The sequence below is a fragment of the Centruroides vittatus genome, unplaced genomic scaffold (genome assembly GCF_030686945.1).
Source record: "Centruroides vittatus isolate TY-2023 unplaced genomic scaffold, ASM3068694v2 contig_549, whole genome shotgun sequence".
NCBI classification, from domain to species: Eukaryota; Metazoa; Arthropoda; class Arachnida; order Scorpiones; family Buthidae; genus Centruroides; species Centruroides vittatus.
The window spans coordinates 5,131,688-5,154,662 of NW_027122325.1; the positions used below are offsets into that span (position 1 = coordinate 5,131,688).

Consider the following 22,975-nt stretch of genomic DNA (forward strand, 5'->3'; position numbering starts at 1 on the left):
GATCAAGATGGAAGTCGTATGTGAATCGAAGCCAAGCTTTCTTGACGGATCGAAATTAGGTTGAGTATATTACAGCTATCTTTTCGGTCGATGATTTCTGTATATTACTACGTTCGATGTTAGGATAATTTTTCGTTTGTTGACTGTTAGAAAGCGATTATGCCGATAAATAAGAAGGTAAGGATTATATTTTTATATTGTAAAACCTAAATGATATTTATTTTGAAAATGTTCTTTAATTAAAACAAAATTTTCAACTGTTTATTATACTTTATGTAATGTAATTCAATACGATAGTTGATAATGATATTTAAAGCTGGAAATTTTAAAATTTGTTTTATATTAATCGAACACCGACTTTCACTCTTACAGAATTTGTATTTTGGCAAAATGTATTTATTTTATGTTCGTTGTTTTTACTTGAATATCATTAAATTTGAGAGATGTTTTGATAAGTGATGTAAAATTAAGTAATTTATTGGTTATTACAATTAACATAATTTATATATTTGTTTAATTGAATGTATATTGATGTATGAAAAAAATTTCATTCATATTTGCTCTGTTGAATTATATAACTTTTAATGTGTTTTGATTGTACAATGCAACAGAGTTTGATTTCTAAAAGAATTTAGAATAAATTTTACAGTTTATCTTTAGAATAAATTTATAAACAGTTGCTTATGAGATTGAAATATTTTCACTAAAAATAAACTATTTCTAGATGTATACAAAACAAAAATTAATGTATTTTGGTTATGGTTGTAATTGAAATGATTTTTATGTTTTTAATTATTTTTATAGTTATAATTAAAATTAGAAAAAAATCATCTGCGATTTTAAAAGATAACAAAACATTTAAAAATAAACAAGAGTTGCTGCTGTAGTATTTCACTTATTTGAATTGCATATGTTTCAAGCTAGGAAACAATTATTACATCATTACTATATATTTAAATCTATTCTATAGAATTTAAAATAAGTAGTGTTATAGAAACGTTTTTTTCATTCGTTCATAAAAAATTTATAAGTAAATAAATGAATTTAATTTCTTGCTTTTTGTTTAGGAAAACTAATGACTTCTAAGTCTCCTCAAAAAAAAAAAAAAAAGCCATTCAAGTACAGTACATAACAGTATCAAATAATCACTCACACAAATACAATATGATTATTATTCCACATAATGCAATATGTGTTTATGGTGGTTATAAGCATTAAAAAAATATATATATTACTATTTTAACACAAAACTGTTTCAATAGATGAACAAATTATATAAATAATTTTAATATTTTTAGGTTAAGCAGTTTTCTCTTTGGGATTTACAGTCTTAAATGACATACATGTTTAGAGAAGTTTAAATTGAATTCAAGTTGTTTTTGAGAAGCTTACTCTACTTTTTCCAAAATATATCATACAAAATTACTGACACATTTTTTGAAACTATTTTGTTCCTATATCAATAGCTGCTATGTATTTAAAGCTGTACAAATTTTTTTATTAGTTTAATTTTTCATTATATTTCAATTTTATTTTACTCCTGTCACTATTATGTTTGATTTTATTACATAATAGTTTATACAATTTTTATTATATACAGTATGTATAGATATAACTTTGGTAGATGTATAATAAAGAAAATATATTTGTTGCTCTATATATGACATGATAAAATAAATAGAAAAAACAGTACTTAATAGAAATTAGAACTTAAAGTAAAATTTTTCTAGGTGGAATTTTCTAATATTTTTATTTTGTATATTTCAGAGAACATAATAAACAAAACTGATATTTTAGAAACATCTATTTTCATTGAATTCATATCACAATTGATCTGTTTGCTTACAAAATAAGTGAATGTTATTCTATTAGCATGATCTTATGAATATATTAATATTATTAATTATTAAATTTTATTATTAATAATTATATTATTTTAAAACAAATTTACAAAGAAAACAAATCAAAAGATTTTGATTTTGTAAAATAAAACAGAGAATTGTATAACTGCAGAAGACAAAGCAACTATACAATAAAAATCAAATTAGGGTTGTGCCTAGAATGTTCAGTATCCAGATGCAGGCAATTTTAGTGATACTCTGCCTGTCAACTAAAGATATGTTTTTGTGTGCCACCTAGTGTTTGTTTAACCAAAACAGTTTCTGTTAATGCATTTTTGTGTCCTCTTCTCTTTTAGTTACATTATTTTTAACAGAAATAGTTTATTGAATCATTTAGCATCTCATTTAAAGAAACTAATAGATTTTTGATAATGTTTGCTAATGGATTTGTTTATCCATTCTTTTGAGAAACAATACAAACCAGAAGTGATGACCCAAAATACAAACAACCAACATTTGCTTAGGTACACAAAAATACACCTTAAATTTTGTAGAATAATAAAACATTCTGAAAACTATTTGATCTTTTTATTAAAGTGAAAAAGGAAACTGAATGCATGATTCAAATTGTGACAATGTATAGCATGGAAAGTTGGCATTTAGGTCTATTGCATCCAAGGAACTCTAGGTAAGAAAGAATACCCTGCAATGAATCAGTATGTAACATGAGATCTTGTATGTGATTTGTATTTTCTTTTGATCTTTATAGATCAAAAAATATTGCATTTTGTAATAAAGTTATACTTATTTTTTTGATTTTGTAAAATCAATCAATAGAAGCATTTCTTTTGCTTTAGAGCACTTTGCTAATATATCACTTTCAAAGTGTATTCACATTTATTATTTTTGGTGCTTGCTATGCACTTAGGAGGGGTTTTTGGGATTTTTTATTTATTAATTTTTACTTTTTCATTGTTTTTTTAGTCCTAATGCTGTATGTTTAATAATAATATATTGAAACTATCATTAAGTTTTTATTTGCACTAGCAAGTGAAAAAACTGTTTTGCTATATGGTAATATTCACTTTATGGTAGTAGTCTGGACTTAGGCATACCTCACTAATATAACTGCCATGTATGAAGAACAGCTATAAGCCTGAGTAATGTAGCTAAAAACAATGATCAGATTTTAAATAAGGCTATTTTAGATCATTTGAAATTACATAATTGGGCTGCAATTTGAAAAAAAATTGTAGATCTATAAATTCCCACTGTCATCCAACTACCTTTTTCTTAATCTCAAGAACAGTTAGTGAGATGAAATCAGAGACCAGATATGGAAATCTTAGGGATTAACTATATTTGAACATCTGATGCAAACTGGTAATCATGTTATTTCAATTCAAAACTTTTCCCTTGAAAGCAGTTAATAAATGATTGGCACAACTCTATTGTTAAAAGAAAAGTGTGATGTACAGAGGCAAAACACTACTAATAATTTGAGGTGAATAGCATATATATTAAGTTAAATAAATTTAAAAATATGATTAAAAATTTCAGCTCAGCATTGTGGTGATATTGCAATAAATAATTTCTTGTTACATTTTATAAATAAATTTGATATTAGAGATAAGTGGTGTCTCTATCTTATCTAATTTCAAATTAGTTTAAAAATAATCTGGTTAAGAAGAACTGATCTTTTAGTTGTTCTTTGATTTAAATATATATTTAAGAAGTTAAAAAATTTTAAAGGAAATGTGCATTCACTGATCAAATAGATTTTAATGTTTTAAATTATAACATAACTAGCTGACCCGGCCACGCGTTGTTGTGGCTCAAAATGTATCTATTATAAATGTATAACACTTCCGCCGTGGGGGGAATTTCAAAAAATCCCTTCTTAGTGTACATTCTCTTGACGTACCCTATTAAAACGCAATCAAAAACGCATCTAAAATAGTATAATAAAAGCAGAGTTCTTCACAGTAAGCTTTAATCCCGACCATCTCCCCCCACTGGGGAGAATTTCAACATGTATATTATATAAAAACACGTGCGTATTCGAATGCAACGTGGTGTCAAAATTTCAAAGGAATCGGTAGGAACAAACGAACATTATATTTTATTTATATAGATAGATAGAAAATAATCTGCTTCAGTCCATTCTCACAGAAAAGCATAATGCCTCACAGAAAAGCAAAGTTAGGTCATCGGAAGTTAGCGCCATCTGTTGGACATAAAAGCCTCAATCCATATATAAATATATTTTTGAAAGGGGGGAAATGGTGTAGGGGTATGAAAAATAGATAGTAGCCGATTCTCAGACCTACTGAATATGCATATAAAATTTGGTAAAAATCGGTAAAGCCGTTTCGGAGGAGTAAGGTAACTAACATTGTGACACGAGAATTTTATATATAAGATATAAATACATGTTTCAGTTATTACAATTACCAAATTATATGATTAGGCTAGGTAATTATGTCCATTCTTGGGATTTGAATAATATACCAATCATCTTTGTTTATTTATAAATTATTATATCATTAAATAAAGTTTACTACTAGGGTTTCTCAAATGGGATCCTGGGATCCCGGTCATTTTTCTTATCCCGGGAAATCCCGCAAATTTTTTAAAAATTTACTTTTTTTTTATTTCATGTTAAGGTTGAGGAAATGTTGCAAATAGAAAGTATCATTAACTTACAAATGTATTCTGACAGTTTATATTTATTAATTTTAAACCTACTTATTAGTTTTTTTAACTTTTGTTCGTTATGGCAGGTCACAAATGGTCAATAATCAATACGTAGCTTATTTGTGGCAGAACTCTCAAAATTCTTTACCACTAATATCTGGAATAAGTGTGCTTATGCTGTCTTAATTTTTAATCATGCTTAGTAGCTTCAATAACTGCGTAACGCCAAGTTGTGCAAATTGGGCGAGGATACAAATGAGTACGAAGTCTGCAAGTATGAAGTTTTTCTTCAAAACCTGATGATTAAAGACAAACGAACTGCCGAATTATTGGGCTATGATCTTTCTATTAATGCAGCCGAGGTAGACAAATCAAGAATACTAGAGAACAAAAGAAGTACTACAATCTCAAAAACGAACTAGAAATCTTTCAGGATACAGATGAAAACACATAATATTTGTCTTCTCTTAAATGCATTAAACACAATTCCAATCACATCAATTGAATCGGTAAAGGCATTCTCGGTAGCAAGACTTTTCATTACTAAAATAAGAATCAGATTGAGTGATCGGAGTATTGACCATCTTTGCTTTTTAAAATCTTATAATACAAAATATTGTAAATTTTTATATTTTATTTAAAAAATCAAAAATTACCTTCTAAGTTAGAAGTTTGATCTAAGTTCATTTTTTTTAATTTTCAACTCAATTCAAAGGCATTTTTGTCGTTGCTGTATGCAGTTTCCAGCAAACTTTAATAAATTTTTTCTATTTGTGAAAATTTCTACGTAATTCAAAGGTAATTTTTAATACACATCTTATACAGCATTATTAATATGATTTTGGAGGATGCAGAACGTATTAAATTACTTTAAAAAACGAAAAATAATTAAATCATTTGATTTCATGACATTTTGTATATCTTAAAAATAATTAATTTTGTCCCGGGACTTTCCGGGATCCCGGGAAACAGTTCACTTTTATCCCGGGATTCCAGGACAAGCAAAAGACCGGGAAATGAGAAACCCTATTTATTACTAAGCATATGATTTTTAAAGGAGTAGAAATAGTTTCATCAAATATAAAAATTATTTTATACTATGTATAATATATGCAAGGCTGTAAAATGGGGAACAAAGTTTGACTGTTTTTTCTAAATTCTAACATTTTTAATGGACTTTTGGGACAACTGAAAGTTGGTCTGTCATAGGTGATGGACCTCAGATATAAAGTACAGTGGTGCCTTGTATAACATACGCCTCGAATAATGGATGCTGTGAACCACAGACTTTCTGTTTGGCCGTTACATGACTTGAGCAAAGGACTGGCTGCGAACAACGGACTTTCTGGCATAATTGGTGACTGCTCCATGGGTGCGTTCTTTAATAGCGGTTGCTCTGCGTCTCCACTACTACGGGAATGTGCTGCTGTTTGTAGGCATTTAGAAACAACGGTGAAAGAAAGAAAGATGGCGGTGCCTGCACTATCGATAGTATCGTGATGGAGGAATCTATAATTTCTAAATATGAGCTTTAAAAGGCAAAAGAAGGGTCCCAATTGTAAAATTTAACCATAAAATGGATTATTTGTTGAAAGAGAATTCAAAATAGCCTCGAAAAAAAATTCTTAAAGACCCTTACATCACTGCGTACGCTAACTCGCGCTTTCACAATTTCTAAATTTTCATTCATAAAACCACATAATGAACCCGGAAACGAAACTATCTGAGCCATGGAGGACACCATGTTGCTTTCCACCATAAACTACTGCTACAAGTGACCGTTTTTGCCGTTTGACGGCATGCACTCCCACTGGAATTTAGGAACACGTGCTGCAGGAATTTTTAAACGAATGTCGCTCGCGCAGAGTTACGTGGAGGAATAAAAGAACGCACCCCATGTGCATTTTTATGATACAGTACGGTTATTTTATGCTGCAGAACGAATTAGCTGTTTTTAACATGTATTTCTATGGGAAAATGCGTTTTGTATAATGGACGTTTCACTTAACGGATGTGCACCTGGAACGGATTAAGTACGTTATGAGGCACCACTGTATTTTGAAAAGTGCCAAAAAATGCTTCTTATCAAGGTGCATTAATGTTTCAGCTGTATCAGAATTGCTAAAGAATATAAAGTTTGAAGAAAACTATTTATTACATAACAAACCTTAGTTATATCATTTCAAATAGTCATTTTTGTTTTATTACAAAAAAATGCATTTTGAATCAGGCAATTTCAGTTCCAACACTTTTGTCCTTTGTTGCTGTCAGAAGTTAACAAATCATAATAGTGCAGAATGCATTTTTAGCATCATCGTGTAGCAAGTTTTTTCTGTTTTGTCTTCAGAATTGCTGACATAAAAATGTATTGACACAATGCAGTACATATTAGATAGACAATATCATTAAAATAGTAATGTCAGATGAGATTCTCAGATGTTTACAGCATTATCAATTTTAACATAGTCATTGAAGTTGGCATCTTTTGATACAAAAACTGAAAGAGGCAGGATGATTTCACCTGATGCAGTGTTGCTGTTTTTCAGTTGAGCTGATGCTGAAAATCCTGCTTGCCTGAAATAGTTTGCAATTGTTTCTTGCATTACATTTTTCTAATGCTTTTTGAAGCCTTTGCATAGAATTTAGAACAAATAATCATATCAGAAGTTTCATTTTTTTTTTTCAATGTTGACTTTTAGACTCTGTAGTTCCCATATTACTTGGTTGTAAATATGAAGTTAAATTTGGTGGTAAAAAGACAGGTGTTATTTTGTCCAGGTCCTTAATTTTGGAATGAGCAGGATAGTTATCAATGATGAAAAGCACTCAATGCTTCTTTACTTTGAATTGCCTGTCTAACCTTTTCCTTCATTTTGTAAAAATCTGTTGTCATCCATGCTTTTGTATTAAATGAGTATTCCAAAGGTAAAGTTTTAACTTTTCTGAAGTAGTGAGGATATTCATATTTTCCAATTACTAGTAGTGAAAGCTTTTCACTTTTTCATATTTGGACCAACCATTACTATTAATCTTTCCTTGCCGCTGTGACAGATAATCTTCCTTAAAACACATTTTGTCTGAGAGTAAACAGATGTAGAGTAGTTCATTCTCATTTGGTGTTAAAAACAGTTTTTGCTTCATATGACTCAAAGAAATTTGGTAAAATTGATGAAATTCAATTGTTCAAAACATTTTTATCTATTGATGTTCAGTTCATCTTTTAAAAATGATCTGATGATGTGCCTTAAAATGGTCCAAGCCATTCTACACTATATTTAAATGAACCTTGTTAACCATATTAAGCTTCCATGCAAATTCTTCAGCTTTCTTTCAAAAGAAAGGTTCATTTATGGAAATATTATGTAATCTTGTTAACTTAAACCAAAAGATCTTCCTTGTCAACTTATGAGGATGACAAGGAAGCACCTCTGAAAGGAAGATCAGAAATAAGTTTATGATTGAACTTATTTCTGATTTGTTCTTACTTTTTCAACTTTTTCACTGTTGTTCCAAATTGTTTTCAGTTTGTTTATCTAAAACAAATTTCTCATAAACCTCTGACTGCTCTTTTCCACTCTCAACTTTAATGATGTTGCTAATAGTCATTATTTCCTTTTCTCTTTCATCTTGCCCAATATTGCCCTTTTTTTCAAACATGCCAAAGTGTGTTATATTTGAGTTTATTTTTCATTGGGAGAAAAATAGTCTGTTATAATCAAATATCTGCTGTAACATAGTCTGCAATAACAGAATCAACTACATATTATCTTGTTTGCTGCAAGAACATTCAAAGTCTTAACACTCATTGTCTTAGACTTTTTGTGACTAGTTGTAAACACTTTAATACTACCCAGATATTGTGTGAATGAACATCTGTCAGTAAATGGTGAAAGAATCAACTTATCTCTCATCCTGGATTCAAACATCTACATATAACACTTTTGCTTGCATAAACTTAAAAATTAACATCAAAAATTTCTTCACACATTAAATTAAATTTTCAAAACTTTGAAATACCAGAATATATTAATAAAAAAGTAATTACAGAATGTGTCTGTTTGGAATTAGAAAATATATTGTAAACTATATAATATATAAACAATGCCCAAACTGTGGCTCTTCAAGAGCTTAATTGTGGCTCAACTAATAAATAAAAAATATTTATTTTTTAAAATTTCATTACAGACATTACAAATTCATAAACTTTCAACTAGTAAAGATTAATTTATTACATTTCTTAAAATTATGTAGAAATTGTCAAAATAAATACATTATGATTCTGAAATGTTCTTGTATAAAAATAAAAAAAATTATTAGGTGCTGCAAGATTTTTAGGTAGGTAACTCTTACAGCAGAAAGTCTGGGCACCCCTGTAATATACTATAAGTTATAATATAAAAATACTAGGTGCTTCAACTCCTGATTGCCTTCATGGTCCAAACCTGACTTTTTAGCATTGCTCTCATATGTGTTCAGTTTATAATTTTTAAAATATTTATTATTATTTTAAAAATTACAAATTTTGTCATATATATCAATATATTAATTAAATAGCTAATTTAAATAATTTAAAAATCTAAATAAAGAATAACTGCTGGTCAAAATAATGAAAATGCTGCCGATTTAACTAAAATAATGCAGAGCAAATTAAAAAAAAAACAATTAAAAATAAGCAGTTAGCATTTAATAATCAAGCAGACTTTATTGTGATCTATAGAATATTGACGGTTTGAATGTCTCATAGGGCCTAAAATATTTGACTTTTTTTGAGATTTCAGATTTTTTACAAGGTCCTTTTTTTTCAAAGTTTCATTTTTTTGGAAGTCTACTTCTATTCAAATGTTTTATGTCAGTTTCACTGACATAACTTTATTTATATAGATTTTAATTTTATTTAGAAGAAACAAACAGAAAATATGTGATATGATATCAAATTAACAGAATATATGAGTAATAAAACATTTTAAAAATTTGCAGTTGAATAGGGTTATAATGCATCAAACACTTTTCAGAATCACTCGTCATTTACTGACAATTGCAATTATTATGTTGCTGCAAGTTATTCTGCAACATTCTGTGATATCACTGTCAATTAATGTACTATGTAACAAGCATAACATTTATGCATAAAGTTGCTAATTAAATTTTTAAAATTTTAAGATAAAATTTCTAATCATGTGTATCTAAGTAAATGAAAGTAAGTAAGAAAGTTAATTTAATGTTGATTGGGATTATCGTGATGGATTTGACATCACAAATGGAATTTTGACAACTCTACAAAGTTTAAAGATTGCTAAATGTTTGATTTTCATTAACATATCTGTTATTATATATATGATGAGTTCTTACATCCTGGACACATTAATGCTAATAGGTAGAAGTTAGTTGCAAAATAATTGAAAAGTTATTTAAAAGAAAAGTTATAAATACGTTTATTTTCCTTTTTTATATCATATCAGAGATTTTTATAATATTGAGTCTTAACAGTTTAGATACAGACCAGTTATATACAGTATGTACACAAATTTGCCTTCTGATTTCATGACTATTTAGCAATCCCTGTACAAGTGGCATAAACAATATTGGGTTGTAAAGTGGCCCTTATTGGGTTGCAATTTGAAAAAATTGTTGACCTATAAATTCCCACTGTCATTTGTCTGTCCATAGATTTTTCTAAATCTTGAGCACTGAGTTAGATGGATGAAGTCTGAGAGCAGATATGGAAACCTTTTGGCACAGGAGAGCCCAATTAACTATATACAAACTTCCAATGCAAACTGGAAGTCACGTTATTTCATTTCAAAACTTTTACCCTGAAAGCAGTTAATATGCTCTGTTGTTAAAGGAAAAGTATGGTGTACAGGGACAAGTACTAATTTGAGGTGGAGAGCATGTATTTTAAATTAAATATGATTGTCACAATGCCAGGTTGCAATTTTCTATAACACAGTTTTTAGTGCATCTTTAATAAATTTTGATATGTACTGTACAGTACGTTGTAAAAATTGAAATGTAAGAAAGGCAATTTCTGTAATCATTGAATATATATATATATATATACACAGTGATACCTTGATTTTCGTCGATAATCCGTCCGAAAACAATCGGAGAAATCCGAAACCGATGAAAACTGAGGCAATTATTTTCATACGAATCAATGTAAATCCACTTAATTCCTTCTAGACACTCCAAAATGCATACCAAAAACATATTTTATAGAGAATAGTGTTTAATACTAAAAACAAATAAGAAATTATTCGTATTTGTTTTTAGTATTAAAAAGTTTAGTGTTTATATAAAATGAATATAAAAGACTAATATGATGGCCTCCGAAACAGAATCGCCATCTAATTGTTTTTGATTGATCCAAATTAATAGTAACTGTTCGATATCATCGATTGTTTGCGATCTGTGTTTCGTTAGCATATTCACGCTTTCGCTACATTAGTCTCCTTTATTGCTTACTTTTTCGCCACAATGGAACTTATCGTGGATGGCTACTTCCCGTACATGCGGCCGATTTCAGCAATCTTAATGCCGCTTTCGTATTTTTCAATTATTTCCTTCAACTCGATCGTGTTCCCGGCCTTCTTCTTCGAATGGCCGCTGGCTCTGGAAACTTTCTTTGGTTCTATGATGGAGCTAAAAGAGAAGGAAAGCAATGAAATCGTTTGGCCAGACGCGCAGGGTAATGTTCACACAACGAGAAACAACGCCACACTGAGCAGGAAAACGCGTCGGTTGCCCCTTTGTTTTCTCAAAATTAGCAGCGAGGTTACGTGGATACGCCGACGAAAACCGAGATAAATTTTTCTCGCAAAAAATCGACGATAACCGAAGTCAACAAAAGCAGGTATTATTGTGTGTGTATATATATATTATGTAAGGAAATAAAATAAAACAAACCTTAAACGATAATAAAATTGTTATTTTCATTTATACAAATATCTTTGTAATAAATTTAAATGATTTATTTAGATAATTTTATATAAGACTAATAAATTTATCATCACTTTTGATGATAAAATTTAATGCTTAAAACATAACTTTTAAAAATTGCAAATTATGGCAGAAACTAGCTGAACTTCTTTAGTGATTGTTGTGTGGACTCTGTGGAATAAAAATTCATTCAATGTTTAACTAATGACAAACTGCAATTATGACAAGTATTGTTAAAAATTGGCATGCATAATAATAATTTTCATTTGTATTAATATATATATATATATATATATATAGCCTATATAAAACTGAGATGATGATGATGATACCCATTTTGTAGCTATTAAAAAAAAGTCAGTATAATATATAATGAATGAAAATTGGTGATATTTTCATATTGTCTGTATCGAATAAATCATATAATAGTACAGTAGAGCGTCGGTAAGTGGAACGACCGGAAAGTGGAACGATTTTCAGTCGGACTGTGTCGTGCTGAATCGAATGTTTTTGATACTAAATTTACTTCTAAAGTATAATTTTCATGTTTTTTATATTCTTTAATATATTTATTTTGTTTGTACAAAATGCAGAAATAATTTTTAACGATACGATAGCCTCGATGATTATTATAAAAATTTTCGTTAGGCTTAAAATCGACGAAAATTCAACACGAAGCGACACGCAACGGAGAAAAATTCAACAGGAAGCGATACGCAACGGAGAAAATATTTGAACATCGGACAGGTTAATGTATTTTTTCGTACAAAGTCGGAAACTGGAACAAATCATTAACTGGAAGGACCCCAGTCCCCAATTGGTTCCACTTATCGGCGCTCTACTGTAGTATCTTCAACCATACAACTAACTTGTGAAAGCGTTTTAAAGTGGGAATGACTACTGGCAAAGTAAATGTTTGTTATTTTAATATCTATAATGTCTCAGAAAAATAAGAATTATTAGCATCTGTATCTAATTTGTAAGTGGATAATAATAATAATCTTAATAAAATGGCATTTTAAATTGGTAAATTCAATTATCAATCGTAATCTAAATAGTTTTGTTGCACTTAGTAACGATGCGTTTTTGAATTGCTATTCGAGATGTAACGTCATTTTTGTTTTAATATAGCCAATTAACTCATGAGTCATTTTGGCCACTTGTATGAATACGTCATTAGATTAAAGTACTTTCAAATTGTTTATTAACATAAGAATTTTACTTTCTGTAATTAAATGAAATGGAAATGAATAATACAAAGACTACAAAATATAGTAAATTGTATTTAATTTTTCCGTATTCTATTTAATTAATATATTTATTTGTCCAAAGAAAAAAATTGAAAATTTTTATTCATATTTTACTAATTACTTTAAATAATATATTTTTATTTGAAGAAATCTAGATTTGTTTGTTATTACATCGTATGATTTATATCGAAAATCTTTCTTTTCACAAAAAACAGTTACAAATCTTGTAGTATAAAAATCTTCAACAACACCAAAAAAATTACAAGTAATATAAAGGTTCACAGCATAAATATATCATTGATTTTATATAGTTTTATGTTAAATTATTAGTGTTCTCGACCCTACAGTAAGCAATTTAAAGTTTTGACTGGATGAATGTTATTCAGCTACATAAAGTTTAAAATAATTAATGTCAATTATGTATTAAGTTTATTGCTTCTAGTTTTCCAATTACTAGTATTAATTTTATTTTTGTTAATATTAATTTATTTCGGACTTGAGAAACCATTAAAAAGAGCACTTCATCATCATCTACACATTAAACATTATATAAAAATAATTTTATATAGTAAAAGTTTTTTTTATTTATCTTGTTATAGAAACTTCCTTTTTTTTCGTTTTGAAAAATTCGTAAATTAAACTCCATAGATTGATAAGCAGTTGATAAATTTCTATATTGTTAAACTTTGAGAATTTTAAATAAAGAACAATTTCGTCTAAAGTAAAAAGTGCAATTTGTGGCATGCATTACATGTATTGTACAAACCAGGTCTTTCTAATAAATGTACAACTTACATAGAGTGAAATTCAGGTTTTGCGTATACGTTTTTAGAAGTTGAGAGCAAAAATCAAGCGATTTATGGAGTGAAAAAATGCAATTATCGACGCATTCTTTCTAGTTCTGCGACTTAAACTGGTACCATTTGTGTTCCGTTGTCATAAGCTTTAATTTGATATGCCCGAACTACATAGGACCTTTCTCCGGAGTAACCGGAAATCGTCCCAAACATTGCCAAAACAAAAACGTCAATATTCAATTTATTGTAAGACAATCTGATATGTTTCATTGCTCAATGCTAAATATTTAATCTAGAATTACTAAAATTACAATTTAAATTAAAAGCACGATTGGCTTATCAGAGTTTGTTCGTATATTATAAGTGAATAAATAGTCATCAGTATTACAACTGGTTTAAATTCTTTAAATTAAGTATTATTGTCCGATTTAGAGTTTAAGCGTTACCTACGGTTAAGTTATAAATTTTAGTAACATCTTATCTATGAAGAAAAAAATGAATAATGAAAATATACTATTTGAATAAATCTTAAACTTAAAACTACAAATTATTAAAAATAACTGATAGAAAATAATAATGTACTGTACAGTAAAACCAAACATAGTTAATACTCATAAAAGTAACTAAATTATCAGATTGTAACAAATTTAACGTTTAATTTAGATTTAGCATTTAATTTAGATTTAATTAAATTATACATAATAAGTTGTTCATGTTTAAAATTATATAAGTTATAAATTATAACATTTATTTATTATTTGTTTGCTTTCAAGTAATTTTTAATTATTAATATAAAATTACTATAGTATTTGAAGTGAATTATTTCATACCCTCTATAAAGAATTTAATAGATGTATTATACTACAACAAAAATAATTTAGTAGCAGGTTTATATAAAATTGTTGGAGATGAGTAATAGTTTTGTAAAGCATAATATGGATTTTCCACCACCATTCATTTCATTAGTAATTCTTTTATTTTCTAATAACGTACAATATAATTCGGAAGAATCGAAGGTATTTCCGATGACGTCATATAACAAACATGGCTCTGACCAGTTGGCCAGATCCCACGTGATATAATCTGAATACAATGTAAACATTAGTGGATTTGTGTTTTAAATAATAATGTGTATGTATTTTTAAAAATAACCGATTATATTATGTTTTATTAAGTAGCAAGAACTTCGAGAAACTATAAATTTCCACAAAATAAATATTCAGCAACTCTATTTCCATACTCTTCTGCATGCAACTTTGTTTCAATGTTACTTCATAATGTTATTCAGTATTAAAAAGGAGTTTAAATTAAATGCTCTTTACCAGTAAAGAGCATTTGAACTAATATGATAATACAACGTAGTATACTCAAGTTGATTGCTAATTATTGTTTTTGGACAGCGAATGTAAGGCGCAACTCTACATCGAGGAAAATCCATCAACCAGTTGCTTAACTTTCCCGGCAAAATTTGATGGCGCCATCTGTTATGTTAGTTTATTAAAAATAACTTTTAATGTTTTTAACTATTATAAAATGGCAAAAAAACTTAATTTTTAGGGTAGGGATAGGTTTTATAAAAAAAAAATTGTAAATGCTAATAACGAGTAAAATCGTCATTAAGTCAGGCTCTACTTGAGATATGACACAACCCCTTTCCTTTACCTCTCCAACCACTCGACCTTTTACCACTAAAATTTGATAGCATCAATCCCCTAATACACGAACCTCCCTGCAAAATTTAAGAAAATTACGACAAAAAGCACAGGAGTTAAGGATGAACAAAATCATGCCCCTACACAAACATTCGTACTTATAGAAAAAAACCTCGAATTTTGTTTGCATTTCTCGACGTTTAAAGGTCCCGAGTCCAAAAATTAAAAATCTTGGGGGGTAATGTTTTTTTACCGCTCGTCATACTTTTCCTCTGTTATATATGACAACCGGAAAAGTAACAAGTAAAAATGGTTAATAAAGTGCGTTTAAAATCGATGTTCTATTTTTTTTTTTGTCATTTCATCTCCATTTGTAACAAAAAAAAAAAAAAACGTTTGAGTTAATTTGTCTGATTAATGAGTATAATAAATATACATAAACATTGTCTATGTAGGGTCGAAAAAAGTTTCGTACTCTGTGTTGTTCATGAGAAAATGTACACTAAACTTTCAGTTAGGTGAATATTCTAAGTTTTTGCCTAGGGGTTGTATATGCTCTTCACCTCAAATTAGTACTGTAGTGTCTTGCCTCCTATATCATATTTTTTCGTTAGCAATGGATTCGCGCTGGTCATGTATTAACTGCTTTCAAGAGAAAGTTTTGAATTGAAATAACATGACTTCCGGTTTTCATCGGAAGTTCGTATAGGACGTCCCAATTTCCATATTTGATCTCGGATTTCATCTATTTAACTCCTTTCTCGAGATTAAGAAAAGACGGACGACGACAGTGGGAATTTATAGGTCTACAGTTTTTTCAAATTGTAGTCCTTAAAATAGCTATGCCACTCGATAAAACAGTAATATTCATATTTGCTAATCAATGATGACTTATTCCAAAATTAAAATATTGTAATTGTTTTAGATCTTTTAAGTGATAAAAGAATAAGAAAAGAATTACAGTAGAGAACCGAAAATCGGAATCAATTGGGGACTGGGGTTGTTCAGATTAGTGATTTGTTCCGATTACCGATTATGTACGAAAAAATACATTTACCTGTCTGATGTTCAAATTTTTCTCCGCTGCGTGTCGCTTCGTGTTGAATTTTCGTCGATTTTAAGCCTAACGAAAATTTTTATAATAATAATCGAGGCTATCGTATCGTTAAAAATTATTTCTGCATTTTGTACAAACAAAATAAATATATTGAAGAATATAAAAACATGAAAATTTATACTTTAGAAATAAATTTAGTATCAAAAACGTTCGATTCAGCACGACACAGTCCGACTGAAAATCGTTCCGATTAACGAGTCTCTACTGTACTTTTATCGTCCTTTATTAATATTTTTTATAGTCAATATAAGTTTAAAAGATAATTAATTTTTTTTCATTATTAAATTTCTGAATCATGTGAATAAGAAAGATTTTTAAAATTTATTAATCGAAAATTTTATCCTAAATTTTCCTAAAACCAATATACAAATACATTGTATAAGGAAGATTTATTATTAAGTTCATAAGATGAAAAGGAGAGTATGATAAGATAGAATTTTATCATTCCATATAATTGATTATAACATTAAATTTTAATACTGAAGTAATAATTAAACTTCTGTTTATTATTTGCTTTTCTTAGCCATTTATGTTAGGGTTGTAAATGTTAAATTAGCCTTTCAATTTCTTTATTATCAACTATCCTGATTTTCTGTCATGCTAATTAAAAAGTCTATTATTAAATCTAAAAATAAAATTACTCAGAAAAGGAAATTAAAAAATGTCAAGAATATAAAATAAGATTGTGGATTGTGGTCCTAACAGTGCGCTAATAGCTTGTTACCGTTTCTAAATGTATTAAGAGTGATATTTCATTTATTATTTTCTAGCAGGTAAGCCCGACTTTGCCCGGACAAAAAAAAAAAAATAAAATAAATAATATTAAGATTAGCTAATTTCGTATTTCTACTCCTTCGATTGTATTATATTATAGAATTTGATTTATATAACTACAAAGGTTATCTTACATAGCCGATCTTACCCGTTTTCCGGGTGCAAGAATTAGGTCCTCCTCTTCGAGGCTAATTGAACATACTTTTAGACCCACCTAAAAATTCTCTAATTTCCCGAAAAAATGCAAAAAACCACATCTAAAATAATACAGTGAAAGCTGAGTTCTTCAAGGTAATCCTTAACTCTCTCTCCCCGCGGGGGAATTTCGAAAAATCTCTTCTTACAAGTTAGGTTACGCAATGAGAATACACATTATGTACCAAATTTCAACTTTCAACTCTTAACCGTTTGGGCTCTGCGCTTATTATCATCATCATCAACCCATCTCGATTATATTATAAGATTATCGATTTATTTTTATTAGATGAATCACAACAAACAGACACATGTTGGTGTTAACATTCGCATCGGGTTCTTCCCATAAACCTAGGATGTCGTAATGTAATGCATAGAATGTTCGCAGACCCAAGCATCACAGCTTTTTGAAGTTGGCAGATGTTAATTTTGTCAATGTTGATTTGCTTCAAGTGCTGCCCCAGGTTTTTGGAAACTGCACCCAGTGTGCCGATAATCATACTGCTGCTTGTTTGAACTCCAAAAGATTGTGGCACAATCTTCAAGTCCATGTATCTTGTAATGTTTTCTTGTTCTTTAACATTAACCCTCCTGTCATCAGGAATCGCGGCATCAATGGTCCACACCTTTTTCTTCTCGACAATGGTTGTCTGGTGTGTTGTGCGCTAGGGCTTTATCTTTATCGGTTTGAAATCTGAAGTCCCATAAAATTTTTAGCTGCTCATTTTCAATGACTTTTGTGATATTAGGATCCCACCAGTTGTTCGTGGTGGGTGAACCATGGTTTTTGCAAATGTTCCAGTAAATCATCTTGGCAACGCTGTTGTGCCTCAATTTGTAGTCAATCTGTGCAATCTTTTTGCATGAGGTGAGAATATGGTCTATGGTTTCAAATTATTATTATTATTATGTTGGATTAAGTGAGAGATACTCGGTTAAACCGGTTAACTCGGTTATTATTATTATTATTACTTATATTCGGAATTAACAATTAGCTAGTTTGCTATATAATTTAAAAAAATTGCGTTTATAATTTAATATTTTTAATTGGTAATAATAATAATTCGTGTATTAAAAGTAGAAATGTCGCTACATTGTACCGTACATTACGTAAATAAATAAATAGCTCATTAGTGGATTTCAAATCTCAGTTCCTTGTAAGAATAACATGCTAATTTAAATAATTAGTTAAATCACTGATGAAATACTAAAACATATTACATTTATCTAATATATTTAAATATTACATCTTTGTGTTTCATCTAATATATTAAAATAATAAATTAAATCAATAATATAATTTTTATTTTAAATAATAATTTATTTTTGTTATATAAAACAGTTTAATATATTAAATAATAATTCTAATATAAATAGGTATTCCGAGATCGTGTCTTCTTTTTATTTGTATTTATATTCACTACTATTGTGTCTCTTAATACACCTAGTAGTGAATATAAATACAAATAATTCTAATGTAACAAAATGAGTTACAGTAATTTTACAAAGCGAATTGTTTAGTCTTTTTTCCAACGAGATATTTTTAAAAAGTTGACGCATTTTATTGAAAGAAATAGAATTGATATGTATTTAAATTATTATACTTCATAGAACTTCGAATGTTATATTTTGCTTTCGAAAAGATTACGAAAACTCATTTAGATCAGTTATTATTAGAATGAAAGTTTATTCGAAACAAATTACACGATTGATATTGAAACAAAATAATTAACTGTTACACTGATTAAAAATATGGTAAAAATTTATTTAAGATCTTTGTAGACTAATATTAAGTGACAATTTTAGGTCATTAAGTTTGCTAAGAAACTACTACAATATTGCAGAATATAATATGATTTAAAGGGAAAACTAGGTTTTTGACAATTTATTTTTATTTTTAACAGGCGTATAAAAGTTTTAGTGATTATTGAATTTTGATATTATCAATTATATTCTAGAAATAAGCCTATTACAATGATGCGAATTTTAATATTTTATCTATAGTGTTTCCTTTTAAGTGGGTTTTTCTATTTTTGAATGCATTATACTGTGTAATCTAATTCGTCAGAGACCAAAAGGCGACAAAGAAAATCGATTGTGCAGGCACGACGGTTGATCAAGTTGATATATGTGTCGATGGTGTCTAATAAATTATTTTCATCGTGTGGAATTAAAACTTAATCTATGAAATGCTGTATCTGATGACATACAGCTAAACAGCTGTCGTTATAAGGATTTAAAAATGGATAGATTAAACTAGTGTGGGGACAAGTTTTTAATCGCCAAATCCCTCTGTTAGTGAGTGTACTGTGATATTAAGCAGAAATACAGTTCATGACATTCAAAAGGGATCACGACCTATTTGTGAGGATTGATATTTGTTGGAATTTTGGTACGGTACAGTACATCAGAAGTATGTTTTTTAATTTAAAATAAATCAGCATTCAATTCTTTTCATTTAAGCAATAATAATAATTGATGAATAATTTATACATAGATGAGAAAAAATCGTATATCAGATAACCAGACCGTCGAGAGGAGAAAGTTAGGGATTTTTTTTTTCTCCGTGCTCTATAAATTAATGTTGTTTTTACTAACAGAAAATAAATCTTTTTAAGATTTTTTTTTATTAATAAAGAAACATTCAACGAATTTCATTTGTTCAAAGAAACAAAAATCATAAAGGCAAATGGTATCTGCTCTAACTCAGAGCCTCATACAAGCTCTCGATGGCCCTGTAGATAAACATTTTTGTTAAATGATCGATTAAAGGGATAACATAAATGGTTGCTAACTATTAATATTAGCAGGTTAAATTACTTTAGTTAAACATGAATTTACACTTTATTTTATTAAACTTGTTATAAAATTTTATTGATATTTGAGCCCTTTTTTATAACGAAAATGTATTGGTTTTGTTCAGGTAACTTTTATTGAGAGGGTCAAACAGTTCAAGTAAGTTTTCGATGTTGCTATAGTGACAATAGACAAGAGAGCAGTTTTTAATAACAAATATCGTGCGCCAGTCGTCACCAATATGCCCGACGGCGCCAAGTTTCTAACTCCACTACAAAAGCAAAGTACTTTAAATTTTAAAAATTTATATGACCTTATGAAAAATGATACACTACTTTTTGGGGAGCTTAAGGGGAATTGTCCTTGTCTCCTTGTAGGTTCGGAGAAACAATGAATGTAACGATACATGAATATGGTTTAAATGCTATTCTGACATTATAAAGAAATTAATTTGTTAAATTTATATATATATATATATATATATATATATATATTTTACTGGAATGCGTGCTAGAAATTTAAAAAAGGCCACAAGTATTTTTAAATGTCGAATGCCAGATATTTTCCCGGACACTCGGCATTCGAATATCTATATACCACTGCTTAAAAATCACTATTACATTCCTACTGTAATAGCACTGTGAAGATTCTATGTAAAATAGAATAAATCCATTAGTGAGCAGTTATTAAAATGTAATTACTAGTAAATATAATTATTTAGTTGTCTTAGCAATTCAGCATAATTCAATTAAAAAGTTTAATTAAACAAGATATACAACGTATTTTCCCGATGATATTAAGATAAGTCGCATTTATAAAACATGATTTTCAAAAAGTTTTATATATTAGTATTCATTAATAAGTTCGTTACTAAAGCATCAAATTTGAGTACAATACGAATTATACTGTTACTAAAATAAATGATCTAAAACTAACTTTAATAATTTTGCCTGTCATTATTAAATATAATAATTGAAAATTATAGCATATTATTAGACTAGTTCATTAAAAGTTGTACTCATTAAATGTGCGAAAACAAATAAGAGGAATGCGGAAAAAATTTTATTTTAGAAAACGTAATTTTATAAGTTCTCCAAATTTAATATTAAATAATAATACAATTTTAAACATAATAAATTTAGAACACTTAATATGTAGAATTCATTTATTCGCCCAAAAAGACATTGCCTTATAATTTCTTGATTCCAATACAGATTTGTTTATTTTAACGAGCACTTATTTATTATGACATCGTCACAAATGCTGGGCTGCAATTTTTGTTATATTTTTAATGCTCTCCATCTCAAATTAGTAGTGGCTTGCCCCTGTATATCATAAATTTCGTTTAACAATTAGAGTCGCCGGTCATCTATTAAAAGGAAAAGTTTTGAATTGAAATAACATGACTTCCGGTTTGCATCGGAAGTTCGTATATAGGTAATTAATTGGGGCCTCCTGCCCCTAATGTTTCCATATCTGGTCTCGGCTTTAATCTAACTCCATTCTCGGGCTTAAGGAAATACGGACGGACGACAGTGGGAATTTATAGGTCTGCAGTTTTTTCAAATTGCAGCCCAAATATCTTTAAAAGCAATAATTACATGGGACATACAATCGATTTATTTTACTAAAATCTTATATAATGTTCATCTTGATAAAAATAACACTTCAATTCAATTACAATTAACAATTCAAACAAAAAATTTCCGTGCTTTTTTCAGGAAGCAATTTAAATCGTGTTATTGATAATATTGATTGGATATTATATATGTCATTTATGACACCTATTTCTATAATATGACCTGTGACACGCTAAAAATGTGTTTCCAGCTAAAAATTTAGCTATTTTCAATGAATTCTATTCAAAAACCACAAAAACCTTGTTTTTGATATGTTAAACTTTCTTCCAGATAAGCGATATTTTTTGGATAAAACGAGGTTGAGATTATAGATACAATTGGATATACTATTAAGATCTTGATATCGGCAGTAATTATACGATTATTTTCTAAATTATATACGTATAACTGTTTGCTTGAAAATAATTATAATTGTATTAGACAAAAATTATTTCTGATATAAATCGTAACGGTAGCGCTTCTAACAGAAGTAACAGAAACTGTGTTAATTTTCCAAAACGACAAAAGATTCGGATATTACAATAAAATTTTAGGTAATTTTATGCATTATAACTTAAGGCAAACCTGTTTGCGTTAACAAAAGTAAAATATTTAAATAATTTTTTTACTTGAAGGATTGTATTTAGGTCTTTTGAAATACTTTAGGATACCCAAATTATCTCGAATATTGATGTAATAAACGTTAGTGAAGTTTGTACCGGAATACGCATCTCCAGCGCTAGATTAAAAATTTTTGTTTATCTCGAGTTACTGAAGTTTAAGATTGATATTTACATGAGATTATATAAAATTGTTGTTTTTTTAATAAATGATTTGTAAATGATTCAGATATTTTATTTTTGATAAAATTACATATTGAATAGTAGAAATAGATGAAATTGTAATTTATTTCCGAAGATAGAACAATGTAAATCATCTTAGTTTGTATTAATGTAGAGTTTGACTGTTGCCCGCTCTTTTAAATACTTAGCCTAAATGTGTGGATTAGATTATTTCGAATGCTAATCAAACTTGAAATTAAAAATGTCGTGAAAAGAAAATCGAAATCTCGAGATTTTAATAATATATTTTATAAAGAAAAAATTTTTCGAAATCGTCTGTCTTCAAACTGACCTTCATAAAGAATCTCATGAGTTTGCGAGCGATTTTAAAATTTTGATGAACAATGGGGTGGGGCTGCCGGTTGAAAATGTCAGTCGATGCCATAGTTGGTCTTTAAATAAAGAATTCTGTTATATATAATTAATTAGAGATTCAGTCAATATTCTTATAATTTT

The 22,975-nt window shown here is 28.5% G+C and overlaps 1 protein-coding gene across 1 annotated transcript in view; it reads left to right on the forward strand.

Annotated features, from left to right (window-relative positions):
• The window catches only part of LOC136978732 (adenomatous polyposis coli protein-like), a 99,455-nt gene continuing 76,480 nt past the window's right edge, over positions 1 to 22,975 (forward strand). The window contains exon 1 of the mRNA XM_067274526.1: positions 1 to 177. Coding sequence (XP_067130627.1) covers positions 160 to 177 — 18 coding nt within the window. The 5' untranslated portion in view covers positions 1 to 159. The remainder of the gene's footprint in view (positions 178 to 22,975) is intronic.